The 18,731-nt window shown below is 34.7% G+C and overlaps 2 protein-coding genes across 3 annotated transcripts; both read left to right on the top strand.

Moving 5' to 3' along the window:
- The first annotated feature begins 382 nt into the window (after positions 1–382).
- LOC145003935 (F-box/LRR-repeat protein 25-like) lies at positions 383–1,883 on the top strand. 2 transcript variants are annotated; one of them, XM_078962837.1, is made up of 3 exons: positions 383–736; positions 830–1,388; positions 1,479–1,883. In XM_078962837.1, the coding sequence occupies exons 1-3, from the start codon at positions 423–425 to the stop codon at positions 1,569–1,571; spliced, it is 966 nt and encodes a 321-aa protein (XP_078818963.1). In that variant the 5' UTR covers positions 383–422; the 3' UTR covers positions 1,572–1,883. The 2 variants fall into 2 exon arrangements, with proteins under 2 accessions (XP_078818963.1, XP_078818962.1); XM_078962836.1 differs by having other exon boundaries at positions 383–1,388.
- An 11,212-nt stretch (positions 1,884–13,095) lies between these two features.
- Positions 13,096–17,029, top strand: LOC145004268 (shaggy-related protein kinase eta-like). The gene is made up of 12 exons (XM_078963161.1): positions 13,096–13,354; positions 14,213–14,305; positions 14,419–14,478; positions 14,732–15,004; positions 15,085–15,159; positions 15,248–15,304; positions 15,430–15,570; positions 15,691–15,741; positions 15,824–15,919; positions 15,998–16,081; positions 16,180–16,281; positions 16,577–17,029. The coding sequence occupies exons 1-12, from the start codon at positions 13,340–13,342 to the stop codon at positions 16,667–16,669; spliced, it is 1,140 nt and encodes a 379-aa protein (XP_078819287.1). The 5' UTR covers positions 13,096–13,339; the 3' UTR covers positions 16,670–17,029.
- Positions 17,030–18,731: the final 1,702 nt, after the last annotated feature.

Genomic DNA, 18,731 nt, shown 5'->3' on the forward strand with positions numbered 1-18,731 from the left:
TTTGAGCCCTTCTACAACGCATAACAGCAAGTCACCCAATTTTCTATAAGTAACTTCTACAAAACAATAACACCAATATATCCATAGTTTTCCATAACACCAATATAAGTAACAAATACTGCTTAATAACTCCAAGATATGTATGTTTTATGACAAAATGTTAGTTTCCAACAAAAATTTGATGTGATAATATATTAGACACGTTACCACTCGTCATAGCCCTAAAGGTCATAGCAAATTAAATTAGGCATTCTTAAACAATATCTGAATATCGAAATAATAGTCTAGTCTTATAACTCATAGGGACTGAAATGTACATTTTGAAAGTTCAGTACCAAAACAAAACTTCGTTTCCCCATTTCATTTTCTGATTTGGGTTTTTTTTAGTTGAATGTTCTCCGACGAGAGCTCTGTTTGCTGCTATGGAAATGGTGGAAGAAGGACAAAAACAACCAAAAATTTCCCAAAAAAGGATAGAGCTTGAAGATATCGTTGAAGAAGGGGGAGAAGATCGAATCAGTGCGTTGCAAGATTGCTTGCTTCTTGAAATCCTCTCTCGTTTGCCCTCAACAGAAGGTGCCATTAGAACAAGTACACTCTCCAAACGATGGGAACATCTTTGGACTTCGCTACCTAATCTCAGATTCAGATATTATGATGATAATCGGCCGCTGTCAGATTTTGTTTCGTTCGTCGACAAAACCCTATCTCAGTGTCGCCACTTGAAGCTCAAGAGGTTTGGACTGATTACCAATTATGATATTCAATTTGAATCTCAATTCAACAATTGGATTCGTTATGCTATAACTTGTAATGTTGAAGTGTTTAGATTATATGTTCGGCGTACGGATTCCGAAGTTAAGTTGTTTGATCAAAACTTTTTCACCAGTTCATTTCTTACCGAGTTGAGATTGTGGAATTGCATGTATGATCCAACTGAGGCGATTAGTTGGAAAAATCTTAGGTATTTACGTATTGGGTATGCGAGATTAGATGAAGATTTGATTGAGAACATATTATCCGGAAGCCCTGAATTGGAAACTTTCGTATTGGAGGATTGCTATGGTTTCAGTTTCCTTGATATTACTTCAAAAAGCGTTAACTTGGTGTTAACTGGATATCGGAATTCTAAGCCTGAATATGCTGGAGTTGGCGATGTTATCAAAATCAACGCTCCAAATATTTTATCACTAACAATTGATGATTGTTTGGAGATGCGGAAGCTTTTGTTGTTAAATGTGGCTTCTTTAGTTGAAGCTAATTTAGATTATGTCTTTATCACTTATTTAAATCCAATACCTAAAAAAGTGAAAGCTGAGATGCTTAAAGAGATCATAACAAACCTTCATTATGTCAAGGAGCTTAACATTGGTATGGACTGTTATAAGGTAAAAAATTCTTTTGCTTTGACATTTTATGTTTTTTTTTAAAATTATAAAATCACAGGGTTCTCATTTTTGTTATGGTTGTGGTTGTAGCTTCTTAATCGGTTGAAAGCTAAAGGTTTCACTATCCCATCAAATATCAAGTTTCTACCTTCTGCTTATCATTGGTCTGATAGATACGGTTGAAAGCGAAGATTAGTGATACTTTGAATTTATGTTTATTAGGTATTTTCATACTTTTTCTGTTTGTTTTTTCGAGGTTTACTTGTTTTGATTAAGTCATCTTTTTGTGTTGATTAAGTCATCTTTTTAGTTTTTAGCTAGTTGTTACTCTAAAGCATGTATTGTAGTTTAGAGGCTTAGTTTTTTGTTTGTAATCTCTATACTTGTTTGAGTTATCCGAATTTTGTAGAGCAAAATGGAAAAATGTTGTGTGGTATGCTCATCTCTTGACCAATTTGAACCTATTGTTATATACTCGTAAGAGTTTTGGAGTTTGATGTTTTCTAACCTTTGTGAAGTTGAAAAAGTTGTTAAATTCATATCAAATATCAATAAACTATCTCTTGGGTAGCTTAATGTTGAAAAGATTTGGAATAAAACATTCCAAAGAAGTTGCATTAGCTTCTATTCTTAATTATATCTTCTACTCCTTTAACTATTTGGTGGCCATTTGGCAAAGTTTGGGATGGATTTTTTGGTCCAAATTATTTGCAAGGTATTGTGTTGGTCCAAAGTTTTCTATAGAAACATAATCATTACTAAAACCATTGGTTTCATTTATATTAGGAAAATCACCAAACAAGATAATTGCTTCAAAACTACAATTATTACCTAAAACAAAAGAAAATTATATATATATATATATATATATATATATATATATATATATATATATATATATATATATATATATATATATATATATATATTTCATCACCGGTGAGTCCTTTAAGTTTATTTTAACAAGGGTTCTAGCAATTTAATTTTTATTTATTATGGGTTTTATGTAAAGTCAAACTTTTGAGGATTGTTAGCCACACATAATTAATGGTTTATTCATTGTTGCGGGTTTTAGCAAGTTTTACGATAGTTAGGGGCTGTTTGACAACATTTGAATTTTTAAGATCTAAAATTTAAAATTTTAAGAGGTTTAGATTTTTTAGAGGGTTTAAATCTTTAAAATCTCAATTTTTAACACGTTTGGTTGGAACCTTTGAATTACAATGTTGTTGAATAATAAATATGACAATTTTATTATTATTTCTTTCAATTACAACATCAAACCTTTGAAAAAACTCCATCAAAGTAGGATGCTAAAAATAAACATCATACCTTTGAAATCTTTTTTTTCGCTTCAAAGTAGGATGCTAAATATAAAAATTACACCCGATTATTACAAAAAAATACAATGCAAACAAAACAACCTAATATTGCATTACAACTATAGGCCAATATTTTGGTCAATGCCACACCCCATTCAAGGTTTACATGGAATAATGTATACAATCATTTTGGTTTTTAAACATTTAAGGGAGAATTTATGTTCCATCGACGACTTTGAAGGAGCCGGAGGGCTTTGTTGTTGGTGACAATGGCAGAGATGACGTCGTCGATGGAGGCAGAGGGGATTGCTAGTTGCAGATCGGAGATGTGATGGGAAGAGCAAGAGGTATCGTGTGAAGTAGAAAGAGAAGACGGAAAGTGGGAGTGGGCAAAAACAGTAAACACATTTTTTTAAATTCAAACTTGTTCCCGTCTCTGAAAATTTAAGAGGTATTTAATCAATTAAGATGCATAATTTTATATGCTACTAAACACTTTTAATCTGAAAATTAAGAATTTGCCTCTTAAATTTTCTAAAGGGATATCAAACAGTCTCTTAGCAAAGATAATAAAAGTTTAGGCTTTATATAAAATCTTGATAGTTTTGGGATGCGACAATATGATGACAACTCATATAATGTCTATATTTGAGAGAAGACAATTCAGAAACTATCGGTGGAGTGTTTATCTAAATAATGATTAATCATAAGATATAAGCATTATGCAAAAAGATATGTAACAAATCATAATTCTTTATAAGAACAACGTAGATAATGAAAACAAAGAAATCATGTTTGGAATCTTAACAAATGAATGTCCAACACTTCTCTATTATTGTAGGAGGGAAAATAGGGGGGGGGGGGGTATTAGAGGGGATTGGTGCGTTCTTGAGTTTTTTTGGAGGGTGAGTGAAGGAAAGGTTTAGGAGGGAAAGGAAATGAAGGAATTAACATGATTTGTATCCACCAAGTTGTGGGCGAATTGTGAGGGAAAGCAAAAAAATGACAAATTTTACCTTTGCTTCATCGTCATTCTCCTGCAACTTCACACCATTGATTCTTCATCTTCATTCTTACAGCTTCTTCCTTCTTAATGTATCTTCTTCTTCTTCACTCTCAGAGATCATGTGCTCTCTCTCTCTCACTCTCTCTCTCTTTCTCTCTCTCTCTCTCACACACACATCATCTTCACTTCTCCCCTATCCTTACCACCGTCATCTTCTCCATCTGATGAACCCTAACCAAAGGTAAAAACATCATTTGACAATGAAGTTTCTTTCCCTCCCCTTAATGTCGAGAACACATTTATCACCCCCCCCCCCCCCCCGGTTCTCCTTCCATCTCCTTTCCTTTCTTTCCCCACCCTACCATCTCCCCCTTTAATTTTTAATCTCGAGAACATGGTGTAAACTCAAAAGAATACAAGACCATATGAATTAAAAAAATACTAAAGTTCTTTGCTTTTAGAGCCATCTTTTTCACATGATACAACTGAGAGAAAAAAAATTGTAAAGTTTTATACAATTATTAGTAAAAAACTGTAGTTAATAACCATCTTTAAATCTTTTTTTTTTTTTAATATGTACAATCATAAGTTAACTCTCTAATTCAAAAAATATATAACCATTTATAAATTGTGCATTTATTTTATAACTTCTTCATTATTGGATCAAAAAAGTTGTAAGGTTTACATAAATTGGTTGACTCTAACTACTTGATTAGTTAAGAGTCACATAATTGGTTTAATAGAGGTCACAACAAAGAAATTTATAAACGACTATCTTTTTATAATTTTTTTGTTATGGAAGATAAAAAAAATAAAACAAATTACATGAATGGTCCTTTAGGTTTTGGATTTTTCCCTAATGTAGTCCCTACGGTACTTTTTCCATCAAACAGTGCCTACGGACTGTAAGTTGCATGCGTTCAGTCCCCGAGTTAGATGTCCGTCCATTCCAACGTTAAGTTGCCCCCATGTGACTTGCACATGAGGGTATTTATGTTATTTTACCCTAAAGGACATTTTCTGAACATATAAATTAATGCCTATATTACTTCTTCTTGTTCTTCCTCCTAGTTCAATCGATCAATACCACAATTAGAGAAAGAAAGTTGTGGAAAATGTCGATATGTGCTTGTGGAATCGTGACCTAGCCATCATCACTTCCTAGTCAGATCGCAACCCTGGAAGGCAATTTTGGTCTTGTCTTCGTAATGAGAGAAGGTGTGGCTAGATTGGGTGGTTTGATGAGCCCATGTGCCCTAGATCAGTGGAAGTGATACCTAGGTTAATCAGGTCTATGAACAAGCTCCAAGAATCTCTTCAACAAGCTACAATGCAAGCTAGGATGTATAAGTTAATCATTCTCTTCAGTTGGGGTCTTTTTGCAATTCGTTACTTGAAGCATGGTTGAAGTTGCGTCTGAATGTGGTGTATGAATGCAGGAAGTAGTGTCGTGGTCATAGGGTTAATGTATTGGTGGTCTTATTTTGAGTCTGAAGACAAGAAATTGTAGCATGGTTTATGTAGTGTTTGTCTCTGTTTTGAGTTTGACTGTAGGAAATTATGTTCTGGTTAACGTTGTCTCAATGTTATAGTCTTTGTGTAATCAAATGGTTTAATTTCAAAACAAGGTTATTCTGTCATGGCTTTGTGTAATCAAATATTATTTGACAAGAACACCAATTCAAAATGCATGACCATAGACTTTGAATATCACAAATACTACTTGACAAGAACAACAATATAACAAAAATGTTATTGTATATCACAACAACAGTTGACATTGTTTCATAGTTTACATATGTGTACAATGATTCAAGGTCAACATGCATGCCCATACAAAATAAGGAGCCCAAAGTAAGTATTGTTTGGTACATAAACATAGGTGTTAACATAACCATAAAAGTAAAGTGAAAATTACATCAAAAGACCTAATGGTTCTCAACAACACCCCCATCCTCACTTTTATCCTCCTGTGTCTTCAGTTCTTTTGTCATTAGGGCCACTTTGACCTTTAAAAGCTCTTGAATTATACCCTTTGTTGTTGCACTTTTTCCACATATGATAGTGGTCCACTTCTTGGATAGTTTATGCCCCTGTGTAGCAGGTTCATCATATGCCCTCTTTCTTTTCTTCTTGGGCCTACCCACCTACAAATGTACATAAGATTAAATTGTTGTTCTTCAGAAACTACAATTATATTGATATATGAAGACATACCTGGATAACATGTTTGGGTGGAAGAAACTTGGTTGGGCATTGTAATTTGGGCCACATCAATCTACCATTTATAGGCTCAATTTTGTGTTTGTACACTTTTGTCCATGTAATTAGCTAGTAGCATTGGTGGACCCAATGCTCCAGCTCAGGAACATTCTTTGCTCCATGTTTAATCTTGTCCCATATTGCACTTATTGCATGTTAGCATAACATGCCTGTAATTTCCCAATGTCTACATGTGCATGTTTTTTCATCAAAATTCACAATAAACTGATCACCCCAATGAGTAGTGACTTGAGTCTTAACCCTATTGAAAATACACCGGTGCTTTTATGCTTGTCTTTTCATTTGATCAAGAAGAATAGTGGCAGTTGGTGTGAGAGGACCATGACATCTATCAATCTCTCTTTGGACAATGCAAATGCTCTTCATCAGATACTCTCTAATATACTCCAAACAATAAATGATAGTTTTATCCCTACCACCTTGTATTTTTCCATTCAGAACCTCACACAGGTTATTCAACAAGTTGTTAGTATGTGCCCTCCCTGTTTAGTCATATAATACAAAATGAGAACAAATCCTAACAGTGACAAGTAAATGTGAACATAATTAAAAGATGAAGTGCTAACCTGAGAAATGAGATCTTGCCTAATGAGTTGGAGGAATCTGTATTAGCCAATCATGAGCTTCAACATTGAGTTTCTTTAGCTCTTTTAATGCTTTATCAAAATGCCTTATAGTAGTAAAAGTTGCACATGTCCACACAAAATCTTTGAGCTCTTTATCCTTCAACTGTCTTTTCATATTTTCATGAATATGCCTCAGACAGAACCTATGCTCAGCTTGAGGGAAAAGTTTGGAAACTGCATGAATGATACCCTATTTAAATATTTTAATACTTAGTTGACTAAATAACAACAATAACAAATTAAATTGAAGTATATGTACCTTCTGCTTATCTGATATGAAAGTGAAGTTTGAATTAGCATAAAGTTTCAGATCATCACCAAGTTGTTCCAAAAACCATGTCTATGAATGTGTGGATTCATTCCCAACAAGAGCATATGCAAAAGGATATATCCCATTATTGGAATCTACCCCAAAAACATGCTTATGAACCAATGCCTTTTCCCGATGTACCTTCATTCTTGACATGTTCATCTCGAATTTTTGGATGAGATCTTCTTGAAGTGCATTGACTGGAATGGTTGGATTACTCTCAATTTGCTTCAGAATGTTTGTTGCAATGTATTTGTAGTTGCAGGCTTTAATGGTTCTTGACTACACACATTGATGTTCACTAACTAGGGTGTTCACCACCCAGTCATCTATCTCTTTAGGTCTAGACACAAGTACAACCCAAGGACATTTACCCTCTTTCATATTTATTGTTTTGTCCTTGAATCCAGTCCTTGACTTGTCCACGACCCACCACTCATATATGGGACCACTCCTCTACACTTAGCCCTAATCCTTGTTTTGTCTTTTTTTTTTTCAAAATGTAAATCCTTTTGGTTTCTAATGTATGTTTGTTTGTATATTCTTTCACATCTTTCTTTGTTTTGAACTTTTATCCTAATATGAAAGCCTTTGGATGAACTACACCCTCAGAACAACTTTTTGCATTTCTTATGTCTCTTAACATCCTCCCTCTCTTGTTATATTCATCTACAATAGGTGACTCAAACGATTCTGGGTCTATTACCTCCAAATCTTCATATTCAGTAAAGTCAACAACACTACTACCACTTGCTTCTTTGGTCATTTTTTGAACCCAATCAACATCTTCATCACATGTATATGAAATGTTTCATATCAACATCCACATCATCTACAATGTTTTCTAAATCCACAAACAAGTATTTATCCTCAATATCATTATCTGTCATATTACCCTCACTCTTAATACCCTCACTCCAAGGACCCTCACTAACACTTTCCTTACTTCCACTATATTCATCCTCAAAAAACTCAACATCATGTAGATTTTTTCCCCACCATATTCTGCGTCTACATCCCCCATTACCTCATAATCATCCATTGGATCAACATCCCCTTTTGGTTGGTGATCATCCACTGTGTCAACAACTTTTTTACCATGGTTATCCTCAAACTATACCCCCTAAAGGGACCACTCTCTCGATTAATTGAGTGTTTTTTTGTTGATCACAGGTTCATAGGGTACAATCAACTTTGACAAATCAGTGGACTCATTCAAATCCAACTTTTTACTAGATGACCCAATTGATTTCCTTTTCATTCTAACCCTATTCATTTCAGGAGAATGATTCCTTTCAACTCCTCAATAAGAACCTTCAATAGGGACTTAAAGAAAGGGATTACTCTAGTATTTCCATGCTTGATGTACAAATTAATTTCCTTATGATTAAGCACATACCTTGCCAGCTGAATGACTTCCTGATCGGTGCCAAGAGGTAACAATCCATTATCTAAGTTTGTCTCTGGGATCATGAAATGGTAAAACATTATACCTCCATCATTGTACCCTAAAACTGACATCATATTATCTAACTCGTGCACTGAAAACACATCCATGTCCACAAAATCAAAGTGATCCACAAGCCCATCTATGTATGACCTTCCAAATACCGTATTTCTGAACGAACTCCCATGATTTATCTTGAATGTAAGGCTGGCAAAATTGTACCATGGAAAACCAACCAACATGTTACTAACCGAACCAAGAAACTTGGTAGCCAATATATTTGGTAGCCAACATGTTTGGTTGGTAGTACCGTACCAATTGATCAATGTTGGTACGACAATGGTACAAAAATTGGAATACCATGGTATATATATATATATATATATATATATATATATATATATATATATATTTCAACTATTAATTGTATTTAGTGTTTACAGTTTTAATAACATTATATTGGTCATTTGGTCGTATTAGTCAATAGTTATTACCACATTAAAGCACAATATTAAAACGTTACTTTAGCGTTACTTAAGTATAATTCTTTTGTAAACTAAAAGAACTACGTAACTAATTTCTATACTACACATCAAAATCCCGATGTCTTTACTTAATTTTAAATCTTACAACAGAAAATTAAAAGAAGTTGGTATGTACCATTATCAATTTGTACCAACCAAACTTGTTGGTAGCCAAATAAATTGGTACCAAGTATACTTGATACGGTACCGGTAGCAATATTTTAATACCAATTATAGTTGGTACGGTACACGGTTTAGAGAAAAATGATTTGGTACCGTACCAATTCCACCCCTACTTGAATGTGCACAAGCTTGAAATAGAACCTGATGTGAAAATTCAAGAACAATAAAATGATAACGATGGAGGAAAGCAAAATTACATTTCATCAAACCTAGCATTACAAGGTCTGTTCTTACCATATTCTTTACGTAAGTCAGGTAGTTGGGTGTAGCGTGGATGTAAAGACCACAATGTGAACACCATTCCTCGACACACCCTTCAATCAGTTGATCTATTTTGTCAGACAACGATAAGAACTCACGATTGAAGAAAATGGGATGATCAAAAGGTTTTCTTGGGGAAAGAGATAGAGTTTAAAGTCAACGTCTGAAACTAAACCCCCGCCACCTTAATGGATATAACTATTAATTTATATGTTCAGAAAAGGTCCTTTAGGGTAAAATAACATAAATACCCTCATGTGTAAGTCATATGGGGGCAACTTAATGTTGGAATGGACGGACATCCAACTCGGGACCAAACGCGTGCAACTTATGGTCCGTAGGTACTATTTGTAACGACGTAAAATTTTCAAACCAAAATTTTCAATTTTAAAACACATTTGTCTCAATAATAAAATCACAAAATGTCACAATGTCAAATTATCAATTCTCATATCCAAAAACTGTCTATGTATCAAACTCCAGGATCCTCTCAATCATAAATCAATCTCTGATGTGTATACAATCAAGTCGGTACCTTCACGAGATCCTTAGAAGTACCTGAAACACATAACACATGACTCGGTAAACACGAAGCTTAGTGAGTTCCCCAAAATACCACACACATCACATTAGCCACTCGAGGCTAACTCAATACGACCCTCTGGTCAATGTGTTTCAATGGAGACCCTCCGGTCCCACAACTCGGGTAGACCCTCCGGCCCTAACTCAATAAGTTCATAACGATAAGCATAAACCACAAGGATATAAATGCAAAGTATCATAATACATAGATAAGCACATAAGATATCTCAGTCACACAAATATACCACTAATGGTAAGTATAGTGAGAAGACTCACCTTGCAAGAAATCGACTAATCTCGATCTGAAATCACCGGTCTAGCCTCCGCCTAACACATACGACAATTATCCCTAATTAATCACGGCTCTCAATGAGCTAAAATAACCCTTCTACAACTCACAAAATGGTAAAAGACCATTTTACCCCTGAATGGCATTGATAGTCCACAAACCAAACCCTAAAAGTCAACGGCAGAGAGTACGCTGCGCATACTAGCTCTCTACGTTGGGCGTACTCTGCTTTCATGCATGCATAGGGGATTCTCGACCCCTACGCTGCGCGTACTGGGATTATGCTCAGCGTACATCCCAGTTTCATTCATCTCACTAATTTGGTCTTAATTAGTTAAGACCTTAGCTCATGTCACAGATCTGGACTCCCTAATAGCTCTTGATCAATAAAGTCAGTGACTTTAAGCCTTTGCATGGCTGAAATGGTCACAAGCACACAAAACACTCACTCTCTTATCCCCAAAAGCCCATATCTTATGCATGGCTTGATTCCAACGTCCAAGATTGGATTTTTATGACACTACACCACTAAATACACTCAAAGGGGGTTGATCATAGCCTTTGGAGCTCAATATCACATAAAATATCCAAGTTTTGGGACAAAACCCTAAAATACTCTACTATGATGCACAAATCAAAAAAATGAGTAAGCTTTAAGCTTTGTACCTCAAAACGAAGCTTCACACTCAGATAAGCTCAAATCCAAAGCCTGGAATCCCACTCCTTCTTCTTCAAGGCTCTTTCTTCACTCCAAAGAAACACAAGAATGCTCTCAAGGCTCTCAAATGCACTCACAAGCTTTAAGAACAAAAACTAAGGTATAGGAGGGTTGTTGTCTGAGAATGGTGGCTAGGAAAGGCCATTATATCCTTTAAATAAGGGGTCTCACCCTAAATTAGGGTTTTCACTATGGGCCTAGTACGCCCAACGTACTAGGTGACTTCCGTGTCAAATGCAGGCATATGAGTACGCTGAGCGTACACTCGCGTACGCCCCGCATACTCATTCACCACCTTTTCTCATAAAGGGACTAAAATAGACAAGTACTCAAAAGACCATGTAACACCCCCCTCTGGCACGTATCACAATATTGTCCGCTTTGGGCCACTCGACACGAGGACTTCCCAGGGGTCACCCATCCTGGTACTACTCCCGCCCGAGCACGCTTAACTGCAGAGTTCTTATGGGATCTGCTGCCCTCACGGCTTTAAAACGCGTTGTGATAGGGAAGGTATCCACACCCCTTATAAGGAATGCTTAGTTCTCCTTCCCAACCGATGTGGGATCAGATCTAACCCACTTTCACCCCCCATTATTGGGTTCGACGTCCCCGTCGAACACATCGACCCGTGCCCTGGCTTTGATACGATTTGTAACATCCCCCTATGGCACGTATCACAATATTGTCCGCTTTGGGCCACTCGGCACGAGGACTTCCCAGGGGGTCACCCATCCTGGTACTACTCCTGCCCGAGCACGCTTAACTGCAGAGTTCTTATGGGATCTGCTGCCCTCACGGCTTTAAAACGCGTTGTGATAGGGAAGGTATCCACACCCCTTATAAGGAATGCTTAGTTCTCCTTCCTAGCCGATGTGGGATCAGATCTAACATCGGCTGGGAAGGAGAACTAAGCATTCCTTATAAGGGGTGTGGATACCTTCCCTATCACAATGCGTTTTAAAGCCGTGAGGGCAGCAGATCCCATAAGAACTCTGCAATTAAGTGTGCTCGGGCGGAAGTAGTACCAGGATGGGTAACCCCTTAGGAAGTCCTCGTACCGAGTGGCCCAAAGCGGACAATATTGTGATACGGGCCAGAGGGGGATGTTACTGACCAAGGGTTACAAGGTATACTTGAACTTGGGATGTTACACCATTTGAGGGAAAAAAATACCATAGAGACTACATTAGGGAAAAATCCAAAACCTAAAGAACCATTCATGTAATTTGTTCAAAAAATTATCATAATTTTAGTTTAAATTTGCCAGCAATACCCAAAAATGATATACATTTTTTTTTCATTTTATCAATTAATTTATTAAAGATTAAAATCATAAAAGACCTTATTTTCTGGATTAAAACTCAATTTTATTTTTTTCTTTAAAAAACCCTCCATTTTTTTTCTAAAAAACCGAAAAATCCCTCAACTTTTTCTATTTAAAAAAAAACCCTCAACCTCTTATTTATTTATTATTATCGAAAACCCTTATTATTATTTTTTTCAAAAGAAAACCCTCACACTTCACAAGATTTTTTAGGAAAAAAACAACTAATTCAAGAAATGGAAAAAATACAAGACTTTTTCATAAAAAAATAAATAAATAAATAAAGTTGAGACTTAATTTGGAAAAACCACTAATATTAAACTTTATTTTAAATAACCAAGATTTAACAAATGATAGAAAGAAGACAAATTATTACTACAACTTCATATAAATAGAAAGACATCCAAACATCATACCATACATGTTTTTTTTTTTTTTTTTGTTTTTGTTTTTGTTTTTTACTGTTAGTTATCAAATTTTGAGTATTTAATATATCAAACAACCAATATCTAAACGCACTTACAACACTTTATATCCTCTTCTAAAAAGAAAAAAAGTTTATACAATTACAAAAAAAGTGTTTCTTAGTGAGACCTCGTATTTTAACATCATGACATTCAAAAAAGAAAACTATAAAAAAAGGAAATAATTTTTTCTTTTGTCTTTTTCCAAAGGTTTGCAATGAGGGCTCTTTCAAAAGCCACCACCATGGTCGAGACTTTTAATGGCGAAAGGCCCATCTTTTGCGTTTGTCAAATACCATAAATCTCGGTTTGTAAAAAAGGATTGGCATCATTGCAATTTCAAGAATATAAAACACCCTTTTTTGAGTTTTTGTGGGGTGAAGCAAAGTAATAGTCATAGACTATTTGCTCACTTTCTCTCTCATCGCCTCACGACATACCAAAAGAAAGAAGAGCTGTATTCACATGTAGTTGTTTGGCTGATGGGGTCTCTTTATGACCTGAAAATTTAATCAAAAAGGGCTTTCTTTTTCCATTTCTCTAACTCGCCAAAAGAGGAAAACAAAATTTTCTCCTTTTTGTCACGCTCGCCGGAGGCCGGAGCTCAGAATGGCCGGTGATCAGGTACATACTACATCTCTCGTTACAACTCAGGACTTCTTGTGTGAATCCTCTTTCTTGTTTTCTCTAAATTTTGGGGAATTTAAAGGAAATCAACAAAGAAATCGCGAACTGTGTTGCAGCATAAAGAATTGGGGTTAGGGTTTCTGACTTCTTTCGAGGAGTTCTAGCGTAAAAGTTACTTATTGGTCTGTGTAAATTGGGGAATTTCAAAGTAAATCAAGAAACAAAGCTCGAATTGTGTTGTAGCTTACAAAATTGGGATTAGGGTTTCTGGTTCTGTAATCTTTGAGTTGATTACGTCGAGTTAGGGCAGGATTCATAATCTGGAGTTGCTCTAGGGGTTCAATTAGGGTTCCAAAGGTCTATAATATGGAACTTTCTATTTGATGTTGTGTTAATGCTAGCTTATTCTTGCTAGATCAGTGCTATATTGTATGATTTAGATTTGTTTCTGAACTTCAAATTCTTTTCGATTCTGATTTCTTGAGCTGATCTGGTATTCGTATACCATTGTGGCTCATTAATTTTTTGTTGGGTTAATTTTAGGTTTTACATTTCAGTTTATATATTTTCTATATTGTCTTGTCATTAATCGCAATGTAAAAGATAATCATTTCAGATGTTTTTCCATATACAAACAATTGAAATAACAGCTTCATTTGTGTTTTTCATACACTTTTTTTTGGTACATATGCTTCAATACCCTAATTCCCTAAAGTAGGAAAAGGAAATGATAACACTATACTAATTCTGTTCATACAAAATCTTCATCTCAAGATTTCTTTTTTGGCATTTTTTCTCCATAAATCATATCATAAACTTTTCATCCAACAAAATTTCTTTATAAATTATATGCAGGAAATGTCTGCTCCAGTTATCGATGGGAACGAAGCAGCAGCTGGACACATCATATCAACTACAATCGGAGGCAAAAATGGAGAACCAAAGCAGGTACACATACACCCCCTTTTTCTAAAGCCCAAGGGTAGTTTGGTAATTTTACTTACACCTCTCTCAATAATAAGCTTTTTACAACAAATTATTACGAATTTGACTTTATGCAGACTGTTAGTTACATGGCGGAGCGCGTCGTAGGGACCGGATCATTCGGAACCGTTTTCCAGGTATCCATTTCTTTTAATAAAACAAAATTAAAAAAAAAAATCCAAGGTCAAATTTGTAAAAGAGTTAGAACTTAATTAGGAAAACCTCATTTCCTAGACTTTCTCGATCGGTCAGATTCAGACTGTTTGATACCATACACACACACAGACTTCGAAGGCTTTGACTCGATCAGATCTGACTCAATCAGCAACTATCAAACAGTCTCGAAGTCATTATTTTTGTATAACTTTTTGTTTTTTACTTTTTTTTAAGGCAAAATGCATAGAAAGTGGAGAAACGGTTGCGATAAAAAAAGTATTGCAAGACAAAAGATACAAGAATCGTGAGTTGCAATTAATGCGAGCAATGGAGCATCCTAATCTTGTTACATTAAAGCATTGTTTCTATTCGACTACAAGCAGAGAAGAGCTTTTTTTAAACCTTGTTATGGAATATGTCCCCGAGACAATTTCTAGGGTTTTAAAGCATTATAATGATCTACGCCAAAATATGCCTCTTGTTTATGTGAAACTTTATACGTATCAAGTGAGTTTGTTTATTTAGGGGTTGTTTTCGTTACTTTTTTGTTTTGCGGGGACTGATAGTGAATGTTTAAACTTTTTTAGATATTTAGGGGGCTTGCGTACATGCATACGGTTGCGGGAGTTTGCCATCGGGACTTGAAACCTCAAAATGTTTTGGTGTGTGAATTTGTCTTTGTGAAAGTTTTTTTTTTTTGGTTTTATTTTTATTTAATGTTGTAGGGTTAATTTTGTTAAAAAATTTCAGGTTGATCCTTTTACTCATCAAGTCAAGATTTGTGATTTCGGAAGTGCAAAAATGCTTGTACGTTCCAATTGCCCTTCGATTCACTTATGAAATGTTGAAATGACCATTATGCCCTTTATTAGTATGTTGCTATTTCTTAGTGTTTCTTAGTTTGACAATATATTTAATTTAACCATGGTTAGGTGAGGGGAGAAGCAAATATTTCATACATTTGCTCACGTTTCTATCGAGCACCAGAACTGATTTTTGGTGCTACTGAATACACAACCTCCATTGATATTTGGTCAGCTGGTTGCATTCTTGCTGAACTCCTTCTCGGACAGGTTTACATTTTAAAAAAAAAAAAAATAACAAATCTTATAGCATTTGACATTTGAAAATTAAAAAAAAAAACATTATTGTACATCTTCACGTATTAATTTTGACATTTTTTGCGTTTGCAGCCTCTATTTCCAGGAGAAAATGCTGTTGACCAACTTGTAGAGATCATCAAGGTGTGATTTTATTTCTATTGACTTAAAAATTGAAAGTGTTATTTAATAGTTTTTTAAGGTTTATATATAAATAATTTATTAGGTTTTGGGTACACCAACTCGAGAAGAAATCAGATGCATGAATCCAAACTACAACGATTTTCGGTTTCCTCAAATAAAAGCTCACCCATGGCACAAGGTATATGATTTTATTTATTTCTTTTTTTTTTTACCTTTTTGGTGTTCATCTTTCTAAAAAAAGTAAATTTTTTTTAAGGTTTTCCATAAACGGATGCCTCCAGAAGCAATTGACCTCGCATCTCGCCTCCTACAGTACTCCCCAAGTCTTCGCTGCAATGCCGTAAGTTCCTTTACTCTCATATATATATATATATATATATATATATATATATATATATATATATATATATAATGTTATATGTATGATTTTATGGGCAGCTTGAAGCCATGGCACATCCATTCTTTGATGAGATAAGACAGCCGAATGCTCACTTACCAAATGGTCGACCATTGCCTCCTCTTTTTAACTTCAAACAAGAGGTAATTAATATTAATCAACTCTTTGGATAAATGATGTTAAATAAATATTTTGAGAAAAAAAAATGACACTACAATTGGAAAAATGGAAATTAAAATCAAACTAGGGCAAGTTTGTGAAAAGGTAGGACTTAATGAGCAAAATCCTTCTTTCCTTGACAATCTATTCTTTCTATATTTAGCTTATGAGTAAGCTAAATACGGGTGTTTTGTTTTCTATATTTATTTAATTTAAAGTTTTAACATCTAAATTTGTGTTTGTATGGTGGATTTAGTAACTGGTATTTTGATGGTTTAGTTGTCAGGAGCATCTGTAGAGCTTGTCAACAGGTTGATTCCTGAACATGTGAGGAGGCAAATGAGTTTACAATTTCCACAGCCTTCAGGGTAAACTGATCATCAATTCATATCATGAGAAAATCGGATTTCAGGATTTGTGAAAATGGGCGTAAATGTCTTTTTACAAAAGGGTAAACTTTGAAAGCCCAAAGAACCAAAGTTTATATAGCTAGAAATACATGGAGGCAAGAAGTGAAAGGTGTTGAGTTTTGGTTGTTTCTTGCTTGCCATTATTGGGAGGCATTATACCCCACTCATTTTGTAGGCATACAATAACAATACTGCTATCACTATGTTTTTTTTTTTTTTTTTTTTTTTTTTTTTCTTTAAACTTGTTATGTAAATACCTTTAGAAACTGTAGGTGTTGTTTGTTTTCAATTTAAGCGACTTAATGAAATCAGGTAAACTATATATGAGTGTTTCTTTTTCTATTTAGGCTAAAAGGAATGGGTTTGTTTTTCAAGCGTAAGGTGAGTTGATAAGTTGTGACTTGTGAGCAATGGAAATGTGACGATTGTCAAATAGATGGTTGAAATATGAAATTATAATCCTATAAAAATCGTGATTTGGTTAAGGTTGTGTTTGTAGTATAGGAACTAGGACATAGTATACTTAAATAAACAACTGGTTTTTAGAATTGCTTTATATCAAAGTCGAAGTTAAGAGGGATTACCTTGGAGGAAAACTCTGATTTATTTTATGACATGAGTTTTATTTTGATATAAACATTTTATAAAGGATTTCAGAACATTAGTTATTTTTATATATCTTTTTAACATATAACAAAGGGGATCCTATAAGAGAACTTTTCTCTTATAGAACAATGTTGCATTTTAAACATAACTAAAAACCAAGAGGGGGAAGCTGACCCCACTTGATGTCTTACCGGACCATGTAAAATAATTCAAATATAATATTAAATTTATTTAGATTTTGTTTTAAACGCTTTTGAAAAAAATCTACCAAAATTAAACAAAGACGATTGTCAAACATTGGAAAAGTCATTATTATGTCCCTTTTTCTTTTTAACACCCTCCCCACCATGTTGAGACGTGAGAAAAAAATAAAAAGACCTTATGTAGCTATAGAAATGAATAGCATCAAAATCTCTTAAAAAAATACGTCTTAAAATGTGAGGTATATTGTTCACATCTCACGCAACCATCTCTTTCCACATTAGCTTTCACGCCACCACAAAGAAGAGGGAATGGTGGATAGAGGTGCCAAATAAGAGAGAGAGAGAGAGAGAGAGAGAGAGAGAGAGAGAGAGAGAGAGGTGGTCATTTGTGGCCTAGCAATAACCCTCCACATCACTTTCAACGTCACCTCACACTCTACCTCACAACCATGCATCCGGTTTTCCATGTATACCCCATAGCCTTATTTCGCAGGATTGTTTCATTACATTGATTTGAGATTTGAATGATAAATATTTTAATTATTACGTGCTAGTAGCTAATTTTTTGAAAAGATAAAATTACAGTTTTGGTCTTTAAAGTACACACGAATTTGCTGGTTTAGTCATAGTATTAGAAATTTGATACCAATGGTTCTTATGGTTGACAAATTAATCATGTTTGCTCCCTTTCCCAATGTTTTTCTACTAAATGTGTATGAAATGACTAACATGCCATTGTTTTTGTCTTTTTATTTTTCTTGTTTTTAGAATTATTATCAGAGTAAATTACGGTATACCACCAACACCACTGTGTACCATCCACACCACCGTCTCTGACCACCCTATAACACCACCTCCTCCATTATTTTCCCCACCACGATCAATTTTCACCATCAATATCATTTTTTGCCATCATCACCACTGTGTACAACCAACACCATTATTTTCACTACCATTTTCGGATTATATCACCACTTACAACTAAAAAAATTAGATTAAGTTCCTAAAATTGAATAGGACCAAAACCCTAAATATTTAAATTAAAATCCAAACCTAAAAAGAATCATCAAACAATGTTTTCTCTCTTCTGAAGATGAAGACGTTGTTTATTTTGTTTGTATGTACAAAGGGGAAGGAAAGAAAAATGACTGATCCAAAGAGACAATTGCCTCTTTCTTATTTTATAAGCATCACCATTGCCATGTTAACCAGTAA

Source organism: Lactuca saligna, chromosome 7, assembly GCF_052625555.1.
Source record: "Lactuca saligna cultivar CGN05327 chromosome 7, ASM5262555v1, whole genome shotgun sequence".
Classification (NCBI taxonomy): domain Eukaryota; kingdom Viridiplantae; phylum Streptophyta; class Magnoliopsida; order Asterales; family Asteraceae; genus Lactuca; species Lactuca saligna.

Bases quoted from the DNA above. Each gene is read 5' to 3' on its own strand.
- LOC145003935 (XM_078962836.1), top strand. From the start codon at position 423: ATGGAAATGGTGGAAGAAGGACAAAAACAACCAAAAATTTCCCAAAAA. The intron at 1,389-1,478 runs GTAAAAAATTCT...TTGTGGTTGTAG, and splicing joins TTGGTATGGACTGTTATAAG to CTTCTTAATCGGTTGAAAGC.
- LOC145004268 (XM_078963161.1), top strand. The intron at 14,479-14,731 runs GTATCCATTTCT...CTTTTTTTTAAG, and splicing joins CATTCGGAACCGTTTTCCAG to GCAAAATGCATAGAAAGTGG. The intron at 15,305-15,429 runs GTACGTTCCAAT...AACCATGGTTAG, and splicing joins TCGGAAGTGCAAAAATGCTT to GTGAGGGGAGAAGCAAATAT.